General features: G+C 40.8%; 1 protein-coding gene across 1 annotated transcript in view; it reads left to right on the forward strand.

Moving 5' to 3' along the window:
• Window positions 1–407: 407 nt before the first annotated feature.
• The window catches only part of CUNH16orf87 (chromosome unknown C16orf87 homolog), a 20,018-nt gene continuing 2,881 nt past the window's right edge, over window positions 408–17,544 (forward strand). Inside the window, exons 1-3 of the mRNA XM_050120683.1 lie at window positions 408–584; window positions 6,450–6,546; window positions 12,967–13,149. Coding sequence (XP_049976640.1) covers window positions 519–584; window positions 6,450–6,546; window positions 12,967–13,149 — 346 coding nt within the window. The 5' untranslated portion in view covers window positions 408–518. The remainder of the gene's footprint in view (window positions 585–6,449; window positions 6,547–12,966; window positions 13,150–17,544) is intronic.

Here is a 17,544-nt window from a genome sequence, read left to right on the forward strand (position 1 = left end):
CCCCTTCCAGCCAAATACAAAGCACGGTAGAATGTTCTTAAGGCGGATATTTCCTACTCAGTGTGCCTGATAGTGGATCGCAGGCAATTATTTATTGAATAATGAACGCTGAATCCCTGACGCTGTGAGCCTAGAGGCTTCATCGAACGCCCATTACAATTTCTCACGGATTAGCATTGCTGACATTTACGGGGGTATTCGTTGCCAGTATCCATTTTCAGTCTCGGGTTCTGGGGCAGATAGATAAGGGGGCGTGTCCAGCCCGGCCCACGGGTGCGTTGGTTGGTGGCGTCTCTCAGAAGCCACGCCCCTCGCGGCCAGCCGCCATAGAGGGCGTGTCTGTGGGACTTCCCTGGAAGGGCTGCGCACCCCCCCCCCCCCCCCCCCCCCCCCCCCCCGCACGCAGCCCCGCGCACGCGCACGCGCGCTTCCACGGCCCGGTCGCGCCTGGAGTGAGGAAGCGCTCTGTGGAGCGGCGGAGCTACGGCGCTGCTTCCACGGCTGCTGAGGAGGGGAGCATGTCTGCAACTCGAGCCAAGAAAGTGAAGATGGCCACCAAATCGTGCCCCGAGTGCGACCAACAGGTGGGCCGGGCCGGCGCGAGCGAGCGGGCGGGCGGGGCGGGCAGGGCGGGAGGCCGTTGCTCGGCAGCGGTTGGCGGCCCGCGGCCGGGCGGGGGGTCTGGGAGCCGGGACCCCGGCGCTGCCCTTCTGGTCCCCTGCCGGCCCGCGGACCCCGCCGCCCCGGGTGGCTTTGTTCGCCTTTGCGGGGAGTGCGGTGCGGCTCCTCAGCTGTCGCCCCCCGCCACCTGGGTGGCCGCATAACGCAGACAAAAGGACAGTAATGGTGCTAACTTTTTGCAAATTTGTGGACTTCCGGAACACCGCAATAAAACCAGTTTTGATGGGTGATTTCTAGTCCTTCCATCACGTTGTTAAGGTTGTTAACGGAACAAGATCGAATGAAGTTGGCATTGAGACTCTTCCTCTCTGCATGCGCCCCTTCCTATTCGTGCTATTTACTGTTGTAAATTTGACATGTCTGCTTCCAGATTTTTTTTTTTTAATTATGCGGGTTCGTGAATTTGAAACGAGTCGTCTAAATTGAATTCATGGAGTAGTAGCTGCAATCTTTAAAAGATACATGTTTTTCTTTTCCTGCATTTAAGCACGCTTTATTCTCATTATAGTGTAATGAACTAAAATTCTTTCAATTAAAACCATCCTTAAGGCCCCTCATGCCAGCTTGCAGATCTTGATATACTTCTTTTTCCACTGACCGAATATTCAAATTTCCAAAATGACTACCTCTCTCTCCTCCCCTCCCCCTTCCTTCTCTCTCATTCTCTCTGGTGTAATTTAAAATGGGCGGAGACTTAAGCTGATTTTAATTTATTATTTAGGGCGTTTTCTTGTCGGTTTATCAAATCTTTTAACAGAATGTGAACATATTTTTTTCATATAATTTATAAAAACGCCGATCAGGGAAAGTTGTGCAAGAATAGAGACGATAGAGCTCTATAAAAACAGTCATATTTTCCAAAATTCTTTCCACCAAACTAAAATTTTAACAAGCTTGAACTTTGTGCTCAATCTGTTGGTACATTACTTGGATGTTTTAATAATTTCCAATTAAGGCTTCTATAAAGTGAATTATGCATTGTTTCTGTATGACACAAATCCCGTGTATCCTTTTGTTTTACTTGGCATAAAGTAATCTTTTGGGGGGAAAGGCCTGATTTTAATATTCTTGTTAGGGGCCAGTGAGATGGTGCAGCAGGGAAAAGTTCTGCTCAGGCCTGACCACCTGGGGTGGATCCCCAGGAGCCAGGAGAAGGGAGGAGAGAGCTGGCTGCACAGAGTTGCCCTCTGACCTCCACGTTTAGTGCTAAGCAGGTCAGAGATGGGTGTGGGTACACCAATTCTACACACACTAATAGTAATAAAAATACTGGAAAAAAACAAACAAACCAAAAAACCCTGGCTAAAGAAAGAGCAGAAGACAGAGTCCTTGAGACTGCTCAAGACGTCAGGGTTTTATTTGGAAAGATGACCTTCATCTCGGTATCCAAATACACGCGTCTCTTTTCTCATTTTAATTTTGGCTGTATCTGTGTTCTGTGGGAGTCAGAGGACATATGGTGGCAGTCTCCTCTCTTCCACCATGCAAGGGTTGCAGTCAAAGTGGCAGTGGGGGCCCTTAGCCTCTGAGCCACTTCCAAGGCCCCACATGCATTCCTTTGTGTAATATCAGCTTTACTTGGCTGCAATAATAAAGTACCAAAAATAATTATCTAGTTTTTTACAGTTCTGATGGAAGTTCAAGGCCAGGATGGGTTCTAGTGAGAGTTCTCTTGGCTTTCGATGCCAAGCTGTCTTCTCAGTGTCCTCGTGTGGCAAAAAGTGCAGGTTTCAGTCTCGTTAAGGTCACTAACCCCATTAGGGGCATCCCACTTCACTTAAACTCAGGCACCTTGTGAAAAGCCTTACTTGGAGATACCTTGATTGGGCAAGGGGGATATGGGAGGCGGTGGGGGGAGGAGGCAGAAATCTTTAATAAATAAATAAATAAATAACAAAAAAACATTAAAAAAGAAGTTATTGCATAAATACTGAATTAAGTTTTTGTATATACTTTACAAGCATAAATGAAAAATCTTTAAGTTGAAAAATTTCCAGTTGACTAGGTAGGCTAGTTTAAAAAACTGGTACGAGGAGGCAGAAAGCTCGATTTTTAGCAGCTTTTTAACATCTCTTATTTAGGCCCTTAAAAATACAGTTTCATAACTGTTAAAATTTTGTGTTCTACACTTTCATGAAGGTCTCATTCACTGACTGGAAAATTACTAAACTGTTCTGGGTATATTACTATTCAATGTATTTGTCAGTTTTTTTTTTTCATTTTTTTAAATGTGTATTTTTGGCTTGCTTTCATTTTAAACAATGTACAGTTTCTCCATATATATGTCACACCTGGCAAATGTGTGTGCTGTATGTACCCACATCCATCTCTTATCTGTTTAGCACTGAAGAATCTCAGTATTCACCCTTATTTTGGGCAGATACATTAACAACTGTATTAGATGTCCAAAATCTCAGACAATGCCAACCCTGTCTATACTGTGTTTTTGCATATGTACACACACCTAGAATGAAATCTATGTTAGGTATAAGCAGTCAATAGCTAATAATTAAACAGAACAGTATATTCTAATAAAAGTTCTGTGATGTCTTGTGAATGAGAGTTTTTGAAATGAAACTGTCTACAAAGACAGTTAAAACGTCAGTAATGTGGAGAGGGCGGAATGTTACTGGCTTAGTAGCGACGGGAGCTATCTTTAGCCCACAGATAGCCTTCTCTGCCTTGCTCTGTGTCAGATCTAAATCTGGAAAGATAAAAAGCTTTTGAGATGAGTTAACTTGAAACTCTAATTTTCCACCAATCAAAGGGCTAAAAGATTTGTCAGACAGCATCTGAGGCCTGTAATGAAGATTTCTCACTTTGCTGTGACTTCCTACTTAAATACCAGTTTATTTGAGAAGTGCTTTGATCTATGACTCTGTTCTGTCCCTATGAAAACTTCATGGAACTGCTTTTCATGTAGGAACATAGAATTTGGGGTAACCTACATCTGTTCGTAGGCCTTGGTTACTCAATTTAGCTCCAGCATAAACTCTCTCTTACTCCTTTTGATGTGAGTGCTGTGTTTTTGCATCAACAACCTCAATCTCTTTCTAAATACCCCTTTCCATTTTTAACCTTCTTGTTGACTTTGGATAACTAAAAACTCAGAAAGCAAAAGTAATGAGATTTCTGTAAATGAGTTTTCTGTATTGGTTTTAGTTATTTTCAGGATTAAAAAAAGTTAATGAAATATTGTAGTGCCCAAGTTTGTCCGTTCGTCCGTCCTTCCTTCTTCTTTATTTTGGTCCTGGACAATTTCAAGTACAAATTTTCGGAGTGCTATCATTTTTATATCTCGAGACTTTTTCACCCACAAATATTTATTGAATGTCTATTTTGTGCTAAACATGAATCTAGACACCAGTAGTGTGACATTGAACAAATGTGTAGCTGACCCTGTTTTTCCTTTCTTCTTTAAAACTGACAGCCTGAACTTAAATTATTATCTTAATGTGAACTGAAATTTAAGGAGTGTTTAGGGCATTTGTATAAAATTTCCCTAACACTATAATTTAATCAGACTAACTAACATTATTCAAGTTGTCCAACCTGTTTGAAGATTCTTTTTATAGGATCTGGTTGTGGTGGGGTTTTTGTTTTAAATTTCTGGGGCAGGAGTTGAGAGGGACGTTCCACTAATAACAGGACTTTAGGATTCACTAGCTCCGACGTAGGAAGTATTTTCAGTGGAACTCATTAAAAAAAAAAAAACCATCTCATCATTGAATTAATCAGTGGGCACCTGGGTATCAAAGCCATTCTTTATCTGTTAATTACAGAAACAGGTTTCTATGATTTTATTTTCTTTATATTTTTCCTTTGGTGGTATTCAGGGTTGAACTTGGGGTCTTGTACATGCCGGGCAAGTGCTCTACCACGGAGCCATTATATTCCTAACTTTTTAATTTTTTGAGACAGTGCCTTAGCAGGCTGTCTAAACTAACCTTGAACTGATTGTATAGCCCAGGCAAGCCTTGAACTTGTGGTCTACCTTCCTTAGCCTCCTGTGTTTCACTGAGTTGTACCATTGTTCTCTTCTTTTTAAATTAACTGGCTCACTAGTTAATTTATAGTGTGTGTGTGTGTGTGTGTGTGTGTGTGTGTGAGTGTGCATGGGTGTGTGCACACTCACACCCCCATATGTGTATGGAGAGTACAGCCCTCGGGAGTCAGTTCTCTCCTGCCTTTTACCTGGTATTGAACTTAGGTCATCATATATACAAGCCATCTTGTAGGCCCCATTTGTTTTCTCCTAAGTGTAAATTAAAGATCTTATGTTGTCCTGGGCATAGTGACCCATGCTTACAACCCCAGCTCATGGGAGGGAGAGGCAGAAGGATCAAGAACTCAAGGGTAGCTTTTGCTATACAGCAAGGCTATAGTCTAGGCCACATGAGACTCCATGTCAACAAAGCACAAACCAGAGCAGCTGAGGTGGTTCAGTGATGAGGTGTTTGGGTGAATGCAAACCTTACACCTTGAGTTTGGAACCCAGGAAAAGTGGAAGAAGAGAGTGAGCTTTGTAGTACCCACACCTCTCCTACGCAATACGCACTACTACTCCTAACTACTACTACAGTTACTAATAGGAGGTGGTAGTAGTAGTAGTAGTAGTAGTAGTAGTAGTAGTAGTAGTAGTAGTAGTAGTAGTAGTAGTAGTAATTTTTGGGGGGGTGTTTTCGAGACAGGGTTTCTTTGTGTAGCTTTGGCACCTATCCTGGAACGTGCTCTGTAGACCAGGCTAGCTTCGAACTCGTAGAGATTTGCTTGCCTCTGTTTCCTGAGTGCTAAGATTAAAGGCGTGTGCCACCATCACCACCCAGCTATAACATAAACTTTTAAAAAAGAAAAGAGCCGGCCGGGCGGTGGTGGCGCACGCCTTTAATCCCAGCACTCGGGAGGCAGAGGCAGGCGGATCTCTGTGAGTTCGAGACCAGCCTGGTCTACAGAGCTAGTTCCAGGACAGGCTCCAAAGCCACAGAGAAACCCTGTCTCGAAAAACCAAAAAAAAAAAAAAAAAAAAAAAAAAAAGAAAAGAGCCTTTGTTCAGTACTTTTTGTTTGTTTTATTTGTGTTTTTCAAGACAGGGCCTCACTGTTCTAGAGCTCGCTCTGTAGACCAGGCTGGCCTCAAAGTCAGAGATCCGCCTGTCTGTGCCTCCCAAGTGCTGGGGTAAAAGTGTGCACCACTATGCCTGGCCGTGTTCAGTACTTTAATGCAAACAAACAAACAAAAGAACTGGTTTTTCTCCTGCCCTATTAATAAGCCTCAGTTGTTTGGGCTCCACTCACATGATCAGTAGTTTGGTTTGGATCCATTTCTTGTTTTTTCATTCTGTGAAATGTAGCTAATCTAATTTTTCAGTTTCCATTCTCATTGTTGCAGCTGAGTCTCACAGTCTTCCGTTCGTATTATTTAACTTCCCTCTTTTCCTCAGTTTGCTGTAAACTGCTGTCATTGTAACAGTATAGAAATGCTGCCTCATTGTATGTAACCTCCCCTGGCTCTGATCTGTTAGGGTTTTCTGTTGGTTATTCACGTTTCCACGCACTTACGTTGTGTTTAGTATTTTCATATTGTTACCGTAAGATAGTTCAGTGCCATAAACACTAGGAAAATGCGATTGTCTGTGAAGTGGTGATTACCTCAAAGAGATTTGCATTCACCTCTGGTTCTTCAAGTAGTTCATTCAACAGACTTCATGAGTACTGAGAAATCTAACCATGGGAGAAGAGTAATCCAATTTTTCTTTTTTTTCCCTGCAGATTCCTGTTGCATGTAAATCATGTCCCTGTGGTTATATATTTATTAGCAGAAAACTTCTAAATGCTAAACATTCAGAGAAATCTCCATCTTCTACAGGTAATTGTGAAAATTAAACACAACAGTTTAGCTCTTGAAAACCAACTTGTGACATGGGTTCATTTTACTTAAATGTGAACTCCCTTATAATATAATATTGATAGTGTGTAATATAGTTCTAACTTATTTGTTACTAAGTGTGGTAATGGTATAAAGTGAAAGACAGCGTGTGGGCCTGCCATTTGATTCTGCTGTGTGGGTGCCCGGTTTCTCACCGGCTCCCTTGCTATTCTTGTCTCCCATTGCCGCTCTTTGCTGCTGACCTGTTGGTGGAATCACAGTATGTGAGACTCTTTATCTGGCTTCTGTCATTGAACAAAGTAGTTAACTTTCACGTCCTTTGTTTGTCTTGCTCAGTTGTGTTCTTTGTGTGGATATGCCTCCCCAATTGGTGGACCATTGTCTTTATTTTTGTTCCCTTTCACAATGCTGGCAAAACTTGTAATAACTTTGGAGTTTTTTGTTTTAATTATAATTTTTTCAAGATTATAATTGTGTCATTTTCCCTTCCCTTTCCTCCCTCCACCCCTCCCTGTATAACCCCTTTCTCTTTCTCAAATTCCTGTTTTCTTTGTTGTTGTTTTGTGTGTGTGTGTGTGTGTGTGTGTGAGAGAGAGAGAGAGAGAGAGAGACAGAGACAGAGAGAGAGACAGAGACAGAGAGAGAGACAGAGAGAGAATGAGAATGTATTTTTAAATATAAACAGTCGGGCTGGAGAGATGGCTCAGAGGTTAGGAGAACTGACTGCTGTTCCAGAGGTCCTGAGTTCAATTCCCAGCAACCACATGATGGCTCACACCCATCTATAATGAGATCTGGTGCCCAGAACACTATATACGTAATAAATAAATTAAAAAAAATATAAACAGTCTGCTCAGCCTATATAATATTAATTGTATGTATGTGTTTTCAGGCCTGACCATATGCTATTAGATAACTAATTGGCATGCCCCTTCTTGAGGAATACTGTTTCTCTCACTCTCAGGATCCTTAGCTTTTGTCTTGGCTTGAGGCCTCATGAACTTCCTTTTTTGTGTTAGTGTATCTATTGGCTTCATCCCTGTTCAGGCAAGCCATGCTGGTGAGACTTCATGGATATAATTTCTCGACAATTCTAAGAGATATAATCTCACAGCAAACTTCTTGTTCCTCTGGCTCTTAGAATCTTCCTATACCCACTGTTCTCAGTGATCTCTGAGTCTTAGGTGCAGGAGTTGTGTGATAGATGTATCAGTTGGTGGGTCTAGGCTCCACCACTCTGCATTTTAATTGGTTGTGGTTTCCTGTAATGGTTTCCATCTGTTGCAAAGAGAGCTTTTTTTTTTTTTGATGAAGGATAAAAGCTTTTGTTGTTCTGTTTTGAGACAGGGTTTCCCTGTGTAACCATTTTGGCTGTTCTGGAACTCATTCTGTGGACCAGGCTGGCCTCAAACTCACAGAGATCTGCCTGCCTTTGCCTCCTGAGTGCTGGGATTAAAGGCGCGTGCCACCACCTGGCTGCATTTGAAAAATAATTGATACATAATTCTTGTAAGTAATTTGTGAGGTATAACACTAACACTTGAGTCATATGTAGTGTACATAGCCAGGGTTATTAGTGTTTGCATCTGCTCACGCACTTATCACTTCTGTTGTGGAGGTTCTGAGTCTTCTAGTTATTGGAAATATGTTATCAATCATTGCAGACCGTAGTTACCAAACTATGCTATAGAATCACTAGAGTTACTCCTTCTGTCAAGGTTTATTTTGGTACATGTTACTTATTCTATCTTCATTCTTTTCCTTTGTGCCTGGTACCATTATTTCAGAATCGTGAGTGACAACATAAAGCATTTCACTTAATGTGATGCTCTTTGTGATGGCTGATCTTCATTGTCGACTTTATTGGACTGAAAGTCATCTGGGAAACATGTCTCTGGGAATGTCCTGAGAGTTTTAACTTAGGAGGAAAGATCCACCCTGAGTGTGGGCAGCTCTATTCTATGGGTTGTGGTTCTAGACTAAAGGAAAAGGAGGAAGGGAGCTGAGCCCTAGTGTTCTCTGTGCTTCCTTAATGCAGGCACAGCGTGACAGACCTCACGTTCCTACTTCAGTGGGGCAACAAGACTAACAGCTAATATATCTTCTGCTTCTGTCACATTGCTACAAATGCTAGAATTTGACACTCCCCCCCCCCCATGCCACACTCACAGGGATTCTTTGTGTAGCCTTGGCTGTCCTAGAACTTGCTCTGTAGATCAGGCTGGACTTGAACTCACAGAGATGTGCTTGCCTCTGCCTCCTGCGTGCTAGGATTAAAGGCGTGCACCACCACTACCCAGCATGATTTCAGTTTTAATAGCTGAATAATATTCATGAACGTTAGTGTGTGTATGTGTGTGTGAGATTGTGATTTTCTTCACTAGTTTGTTGACAAACACTTGGGTTGATTTCTAAGATCTGAAGAGTTGTAAATGGTTTTGGAGTAAACCATTTACAGGCAGCTTTTTTTTTTTTTTTTTTTTTTGAGACTGGGTTTCTCTGTAGCTTTGATGCCTGTCCCAGAACTAGCTCTTGTAGACCAAGCTGGCCTCGGGGAGTTCAGGCAGCTTTTTATTTGTTCATTTTATTTGCTTTGTATGTGTACCTAATGGAGACATTGGATTATATACGATACTTCTGTCTATCTATATAAACGCATATATATAGTTTTCCATATCAATTATACTATATTTTTATTAACATGTCAAAATATGTCCAGTGAACACAAAGATGTAACACTCACCTCAAAAGCAGAGAGAGTTTATTCTGGTGCCAAGTGAGTGACAGTGGCCCAGGTTACCTCAGATTCCATGTTTCAAAATGGTAGCAGTTTGATGAATTTTAAAAAGTAACAGAACAAAAAAGTTTCAAATTAAGTCGCCTTTCAAACTCATTAGAAGAAAATACTTGGTAGATGAGTTAAAGAGCTCTGCTGTGCCTTTCCGATGCTATTTGAGGACACTCTGAGATTTTTATTCAGTGGAAGCTAGTGGTCCTTTAATACTTTCCAAAAGGTTTTGCCTGATATCTCAAGGATAAAAAGATAGCCCAGGATAAATTGTAATTAGACCCTGGATCTGGATCCTCTGACCTTTCCACCTCACTGACATTCTGTTCCGCTAATCTGCTTGCACACTGTTCACTGGCAAGTATGAATTTTTTCATGACCTTTTGTTCACAGTAATTACATGATAGCACGAGGCAGAGCCTTTAGCGCAGTCTTAAAGCAATTTCTGGGAGTTTGAAGTATAGCTACCTAATATCTGTAGTTCTTTTTGAATAGGCATGTAACTTAAAGAGCCTTAATTGTTTATAAGCACAAAAGATTATGTGAATTTTTAAGGCAACATATTGCAACAGCAAATGTTAGCAACCATCTGTCATGAGTGAGAGATTGGTTAAAATAGGGTGCATCTTTTAAAGAACAATAAGTACTAGTTAGAATGATAATAATTTTTATGAACTTACCATGGAAAACTTCTCAAAACATTGTTATGTAGTGGCATATGCCTTTAATCCTAACCCTCAGCACTAGGGAGTAAAAATAAATAATAAATGATCTATTATATAAAGTTAGGAATTTTTAAATGTTTAAAATGAATTTTTTTTTTTTTTTGGAGACAGGGTTTCTCTGTAGCTTTGGAGCCTGTCTGGAACTGGTTTTTGTAGACCAGGCTGACCTTGAACTCACTGCCTCCCAAGTGCTTCTGCCTCCCGAGTGCTGGGATTAAAGGCGTGCGCCACCACCGCCCGGCTTCACAATAACTCTTAATAAGGAAAACATTTAACTGGGGCTGGTTTACAGTTTCTGAAGTTAGTCCATTATTGTTATCAGACATGATGCATGAGAAGGAGCCAAGAGTTCTACTTGTGGATCAGCAGGCAGCAGAAAGAGAAAGCGTGAGACCTGGGCCTGGCTTAAGCTTCTGAAACTTCAAAGCCCACCCCCAGTGTCACCCTTCCTCCAACAAGGCCACACCTACTCCAACAAGGCTGCACTTCCAATAATACCTCTGCCTGCGAGTCTGTGGGGCCATTTTCATTCAAACCACCACACCAGCCTATTTTCATAGCTGTGTTTTCCCGCTGCCCTAGTTCTCTTTCTGTTTCTGTGATACAATACTGACAAAAAACTTTGTTGTGCTTGTATCCAGTGCTGTGGGCTGTCACATTTCTTAAGTGACCCGCTTTTTTATAAGCTGAGAGTTGGGTCTAAAAATGGTGAGACTGGCTTTCAGTGTCGACACTTTTCCTGCAGACATGGTGAACATTCTTTTTTTTTAAAAATATTTATTTATTATGTGTATAATATTCTGTCTGTGTGTGTGTCTGCAGGCCAGAAGAGGGCACCAGACCTCATTCCAGATGGTTGTGAGCCACCATGTGGTTGCCAGGAATTGAACTCAGGACTTTTGGAAGAGCAGACAATGCTCTTAACCACTGAGCCATCTCTCCAGCCCATGGTGAACATTCTTTAGACCCACAAACTTTGTGCAAGAAGTATGGCAAGCACCAGCCCCACAAAGTGATAAAGTACTGGAAGGCAAGAGGCTCTTGGTATGCCTAGGGAAAGCGGCATTGCGATAGGAAGCTGTGACTGCAGTGGGCAGGCTAAGCCTGTTCTCCATAAAAAGCCTAAAGCTACAGAGAGTCGTGCTGAGGCGTGAGTGTGTCGAACAACTGTATATCTACGGGAATATGAGCATTTGAACAGGGAGCCATTAAAGGAGAAAGAGCCACTGGTCCAGTTCTAAGCTAATTTTGTTATAAGACAATAAAATCATGAGCTTTTACTCAAAACAAACAAAACTCCCGAGACTGGATTCTTTAATTTTTGCCTGACTGTAGTAGGTACTTGCCCGTGTCTGTTAGAGATGTTAGCAGTTGTTGATATTAGAAGTGGTGACTCTGCTCTAGCACTCACGTATTCAGTGTGTTTGATAGCTTACGAATGAAAGTCTTCTCTTTGTCTGAAAATGATATGGTCTGACTAGAAAGATAAAAACAGGTTTGTTTAGCTGGGCAGTGGTGGCGCACACCTTTAATCCCAGCCCTTGGGAGGCAGCGGCAGATGGATCAAGACCAACCTGGTCTACAGAATGAGTTCTAGGACAGCCAGAGCTACACTGAGAAACCCTGTCTCAAAAAAAAAAAAAAAAAAAGAAAGAAAAAAAATCAACAAACTAAACAGCTTCTTCAGTATAGTGGCTAAGTATTTAGAACTTTAAATGTCATATGCTGGAGGTGTTAGGATATTTGACATGTTTCAGTTTGTTACAGTTGTGGTTTTTTGGTACTCAAATTGAACTATTATGGTCATTAGAGCCCTCTTCAAATTGGACCCTACATTTTTCAATAAATTCTCAACTGTATTTTTCTTGCAGTCTGGAATAATTGAATATTCTTATTTTTGTGTAATCCAATATGATTTAGTCTTAGGCCTAGGATAAACTATTCTGCAATGGCGTGTAGAGATAATTAGTACTGGTTTAATACCCGCCTCTCCCCCTCTTTTTTTTGAAAGTACACTCTGTTTATGTAGTTCTGGCTGTGCTGAAACTAGATAGACCTTGCTGATCTCAAACTCACAGAGATCCACCACCTACCTCTGCTTCCTGAGAGCCTGTACTGCTATGCCCCACCCCCCTTTTTAAAGATACTCTCACTATGTAGCTCAGACTGGTCTTGAAGTTTCCACCTTTTCCCCTTTACCATTGTGATTTTAGGTTATTTGGAGAGTTAGCTTTCTAGTTTTTGAAGTTAGATGTATATTGAAGTAAAAAAAAATCAACCTAACCTTTTAGTTTGTTGTAGGGGAGTGATTTTTGCAATAATGAAATTACTGTATTAGTAAAGTTTCTGTATTAGTTTACTCCACTTGGAACAAGATTCTATTACATCAGTGATTACCTTCTTTGTGGAAATTCCTTATTTTCTGTGCTTTAAAACCATGTTGCATGGTTGCTCTCTAGTTGGTTTTTATTAGAACCTTTGTTGTGCCTAAAGCCAGCTTTGCTTCTGTGTATTTGACAGTCACAGTTCAATCTGTAATTTGGGTAAGGGTTAGAAAGCAGTGGATTTTCCGTGTATTTTACTATGTTAAACTTGGGAATGAGATGAAAGACACGGGAAGGTTGTTGTGGAGTTATTTAAACTTACAGAGGCTGAAATTAAAGTTGCCAAGTGAAGAAATTTGTTTTCTCTTACAAGAGTTTTTTTCTACCTACATGGAATTCTGTTGTTTCTTTGTTGTGTGTGAGTATGGGGAAGATATGGGTGGGATTTCTAGATAGTACAGAATATGCTGGGAGGTGTGGTTTAGAAAGGAAGAGGAGGTGATGGGAACTGGGTAGACAGTTGTGCGAAGCCTAAAATAAACCACTTTTATTCTCCATACAGACAACAAGCATGAGGCCAAGAGGAGGCGGACAGAGAGAGTTAGGAGAGAGAAGATAAATTCTACAGTAAATAAAGATTTAGAAAACAGAAAGAGATCTCGAAGTAACAGCCATTCAGATCATATCAGACGAGGAAGAGGAAGACCTAAAAGTACAGCTGCCAAAAAACATGAGGAAGAAAGAGGTATGACTCGGTCCCAGCAGCCCCTTTTCAAATATTAAATTGGTAGAGATCATAACTAGATAACAGTAGTGAATATGGTGGAAGCTTTGAGCTCTTGGACATAGAAAAAAAATCACAATTCATAGTTTGTAAAAGAAAAAAAAACCTTTTTTTTTTTTTTTTTTTTTTTTTCCCATTGCAGTACTGGGTTTTGAGACCAGTACACAGGCCAGGTAACCTCTACTACAGAGCTGCGCTCTTGTCTCTTACAGTCTTAGTTTTGAAATGAGAACAAAACACAAATTCTTGTGAGAAACCTGAAGTCTCACTCTAGGTAAAAATTCACATTGTTACAAACTGGCAGTAAAAAAGTTAAAGATATTGTATGTGTATGATGTGTTTCGAATATCAATAAAAATGATTGTACCTTTTTTAAAAACACAGGGCTAAGCAGTTATTTTAAACTGTTTTACTGTGCATTTTTAAATTGCTCTTTGGGAGATTTACATGCTTCCTACACAATTGGCTTTTGAATAGTTAGGTATATTCTTGGTGTTTTTCTTTTGATAAGTAGTGTTTCTACTCATAACTTGTTTATAGATGTCTGGTAGGACTTCTGCTTCTCTTTTTCCATTGTTTATACATTTTTTAAAAAAGTTTTATCATCGAAGATTTCAACATATAAAAGTGCAAGAAGTAGCCAGGTGGTGGTGGTGCACGCCTTTAATCCCAGCACTCGGGAGGCAGAGCAGGTGGATCTTTGAGTTCCAGGATAGCCAGGGTCACACAGAGAAACGCTCTCTCAAAAAGACCCCCAGCAAAGAGTTAAGAAGGATCAATCATATAATGAGCTCCTGAATCCTGTATGGAAATTGAGACTCTGACACCGATAATTAGTGGAGTCAGGTAGTTGCTGTTTATTTTATGTAGAACCCTCAGCTAAAATGATTTCATTTCCAGTGAAATAAATTTATAATTGTAGTTAGCTATGTTTTATGTATCTTTGGAAGCTTAATTTTAGATATACAGATATTTCCTATATAAACAAATGGTATTTGAGACACAGAATTATTCATGATTTCTCTGGTATATAGCTGTCTCTAGCTTTTACCAAAATGAAAAGTGTTTTGATACTGTGCAATTAAAGAACATAGTTTGTGTCATGAATTATTGTATAAGACTTAGGTATTCCTCAATTCTTGGAGTAATCTAAATCTTTCCTTCTGTTATACTATTCCAGCCACTTTGAGTTACTTAAACATGACTTCTTAGCAATGAGGTCATCAGAGAATCTTACTTGAAAGGCTACTTTGGAATAGAAACTGGGCAAGAAAGGTCCATAGAGAAGAAGAAAAGATGCAGTAATTGGTCAGACCAGACCATTGTTCTCAGCTGAAGTGAAACCAGCGGGGAAGGGCTGCTTCTGATGAGAGACTGAGAGTCTGACAGGATAGTGAGGAGACAAAGGCTGTGTTGTTGAGCACATCCGGTTTCTGTGTACACAGCACTGAAAATTCACTTTATTAGTACTTGAAAAAGGAAGCACTTATTTGGCAGTGGATATTTTTCAGATTTTTTTGTTCAAGAATATTTTTGGCTGGGAGTAATGGTGCATGCCTTTGATCCCAGAATGTGGGACACAGAGACAGGTCTATGATTTCTAAGAAAGCCTTGTTCCCCCTAGTTCCAGTCTCGAGCTTGAACCCAGGACCTTTTGTATACTAGGCAAGTATCATTCTACAGAACTGCATCCCCAGAAGCCAAATTATTTATTTATTTATTTGATTTTGATAAAATTTCAAGATATGATTTGGATTTCCACCCCTTGCTATTTATCCAAGGCTCTCTAACCAAGTTCTCTAACACAAGATCTTCCTGTATTAGCCTCCCAGGAGCTGGGATTATAGGCATATCCCATCATGCCTGAAATAAAGTGGAATCTCTTATATACATTGGGCCCTCAATAAACTTTTTTTGTAAAGAGCCCAGATGTAAATATTTTAGGCTTTGTGGGCCATACAGTTTCTGTCTCAGCTGCTGAGCTCTGGAGAGCAGCCGTAAGCAGCGTGTGAGTGCAGAGAGCTGTGCTGCGGTGAAAATAGGAGGGTGATGTTGTTCACTGGTCTTTAAGTAGAACACACGAGGGATGTCCATGAATTTTACAAAAGACCTCTTAGTAATGCTTTGTAGGGCTAAGTAGCTGTTTGGTTTAATTTATTCTGCCTTTATTGGGCCCTTACTCTTCAGGAACTTGAAAGCTTTGAAGTAAGCGTAATTTTAAGTTATAATTTAATCTTAATGAATAAGAAAAACTTGACACCATATAAAAATATTTTAATTGACTTTTTTGCTTTCTATTTTTGGCGAAAAAAGACTGGGAAGAAGAGAAAATGAAAAAGAGAGTCCTTTATCCACCAAGTTGACACTTTGAAAAGGAAAAGAAAAAGGAGTTTTGGTCTAGGGAACCAGACAGTGAGGGCAAAGGCACTGTGAAACGCTCAGGGAGACTAAGATTGAACATGGTAAACACCGAGTTCTCTGACTGGGCTTCTATCTTTCAGGTAAGAGAGACTAGAGGCAGTCTTCTAGGGAACTGGAAAAGCCCAGGAGAAAAGACCTACAATAAAATACAAAGACGCCCCTAGTAGACCATGACTGCAGTCAGGTCTCACACGTGCGCATGCTGCTTCTAGTCAGCCCTTTCTATACTTTTAAATATAAACCACTAGAAGATCTAAAAGAAAGATCTAGTAGAAAAAGTCAAGAATAAAGAAAAAGGAGAAAAAGAATGGGGAGAGAAAAAGTATTTTTCAGGGAAAGGAAACTAAGTGTTAAGAAAAAGATGCTGCCCCAGCAGGAGGAGCAAGACGCTTGAGAGTCAGTGCAGGGCAAAGACAGAGCACACCCAGAAAATAGTCTTCAAGGATCGCTTTAAATACAAAAAATGCCAAAATGTGAGTTACAAAATGAAAAAGTTTAATAGGTTTTTTTTCCAAAGATTTATTTATTATGTATACAACATTCTGCCTCCATGTGTGCCCGCACACCAGAGGAGGGCGCCAAATCTCATTACAGATGGTTGTGAGCCACCATGTGGTTGCTGGGAATTGAACTCAGGACCTTTGGAAGAGCAGGCAATGCTCTTAACCACTCTCCAGCCCAAAGTTTAATAGGTTTAAAGATAAAATTGAAGAAAGACTTCAGGAAGTATAAAAACAGAGAGATTGAGAAAATAGATGGAGACGATAAGAAACTTAAAGGACCAATTTGAAAAGCTAGCATCTATGGTTTCAGTAAAAGAATTTAGAAGATGGAAGACGAGGATATTGTTGATGACTTCCAGAAGTCTCTCCAAACCTGAAAGGCACTGACAGGGCCTCTGAAATTCCCAATCCAGTGGAGGGCCAAAAATTAGAACAAAGCATATCATCACTGTTAAAGAAATGCCTAGGGTTTTTTTTTTTTTGACAAAATAATCAAAATATTTGATTGAGGGGGCTGGAGAGATGGCTCAGAGGGTAGGAGCATTGCCTGCCCTTCCAAAGTCCCTGAGTTCAATTCCCAGGCACCACATGGTGGCTCACAACCATCTGTAATGAGGTCTGGTGCCCTCTTCTGGCCTGCAGGCATACACGCAGAAAGAAATATTGAATACATAATAAATAAATAAAAATATTTAAAAAAATATTTGGGGGCTGGAGAGATGGCTCAGTGGTTTACGAGCGCCGTCTGCTCTTCCAGAGGTCCTGAGTTCAATTCCCAGCCACCACATGGTGGCTCCAAACCATCTGTAATGAGATCTGGCGCCCTCCTCTGGCGTTTGGGTATACATGGAGGCAGAAAGTTGTATACATAATAAATAAATATATCTTTAAAAAAAAATTTGGTTGAGTATAGTGGAATTCTGACTAGCAAGGAATAGACTACTTCTGTGTGAACGGCACTAAGGAAGTTTTCAAACATAGAAGGAAAGCTACATACAGTATGTCACTGACATTTAAGAAAAAACACAACCCACTGTGTCACCAGGCAGGGCAGTGTGAATATTGAGAAGTGACAGGGAAGAGCCTGATGAGTCCTGTAGAGCGAGGAGGGCCAGTGCCCTTTCTGTCGCTGTGATGACTCCGTGGCGGAGAGCACCATATAGAAGAGTTTGTTTGTACTTATGCTTCCAGAATGCTAAGAGCATCATGGTGGAGAAGCATTGCAGGCATGGTGGCAGGAACAGGTGCAGAGAGCCCGCATCCTCACCTGCAGCCCCAGCAGAGAGAGCAAAGGAAGTAGGCAAGACTTTTAAATCTCAATGTCATACTTCCTCTATCAAGACTACATCACCTAAACCTCCCCAAACCAACTGGGACCCAATGGGTTCAAATGCCCAGGACTGGGAGGTGGTTTTTAGTCAAAACAATATAC

The sequence above is a fragment of the Alexandromys fortis genome, unplaced genomic scaffold (genome assembly GCF_014885135.2).
Source record: "Alexandromys fortis isolate MF-2015 unplaced genomic scaffold, M_Fortis_MF-2015_v1.1 scaffold_186, whole genome shotgun sequence".
Taxonomy (NCBI): Eukaryota; Metazoa; Chordata; class Mammalia; order Rodentia; family Cricetidae; genus Alexandromys; species Alexandromys fortis.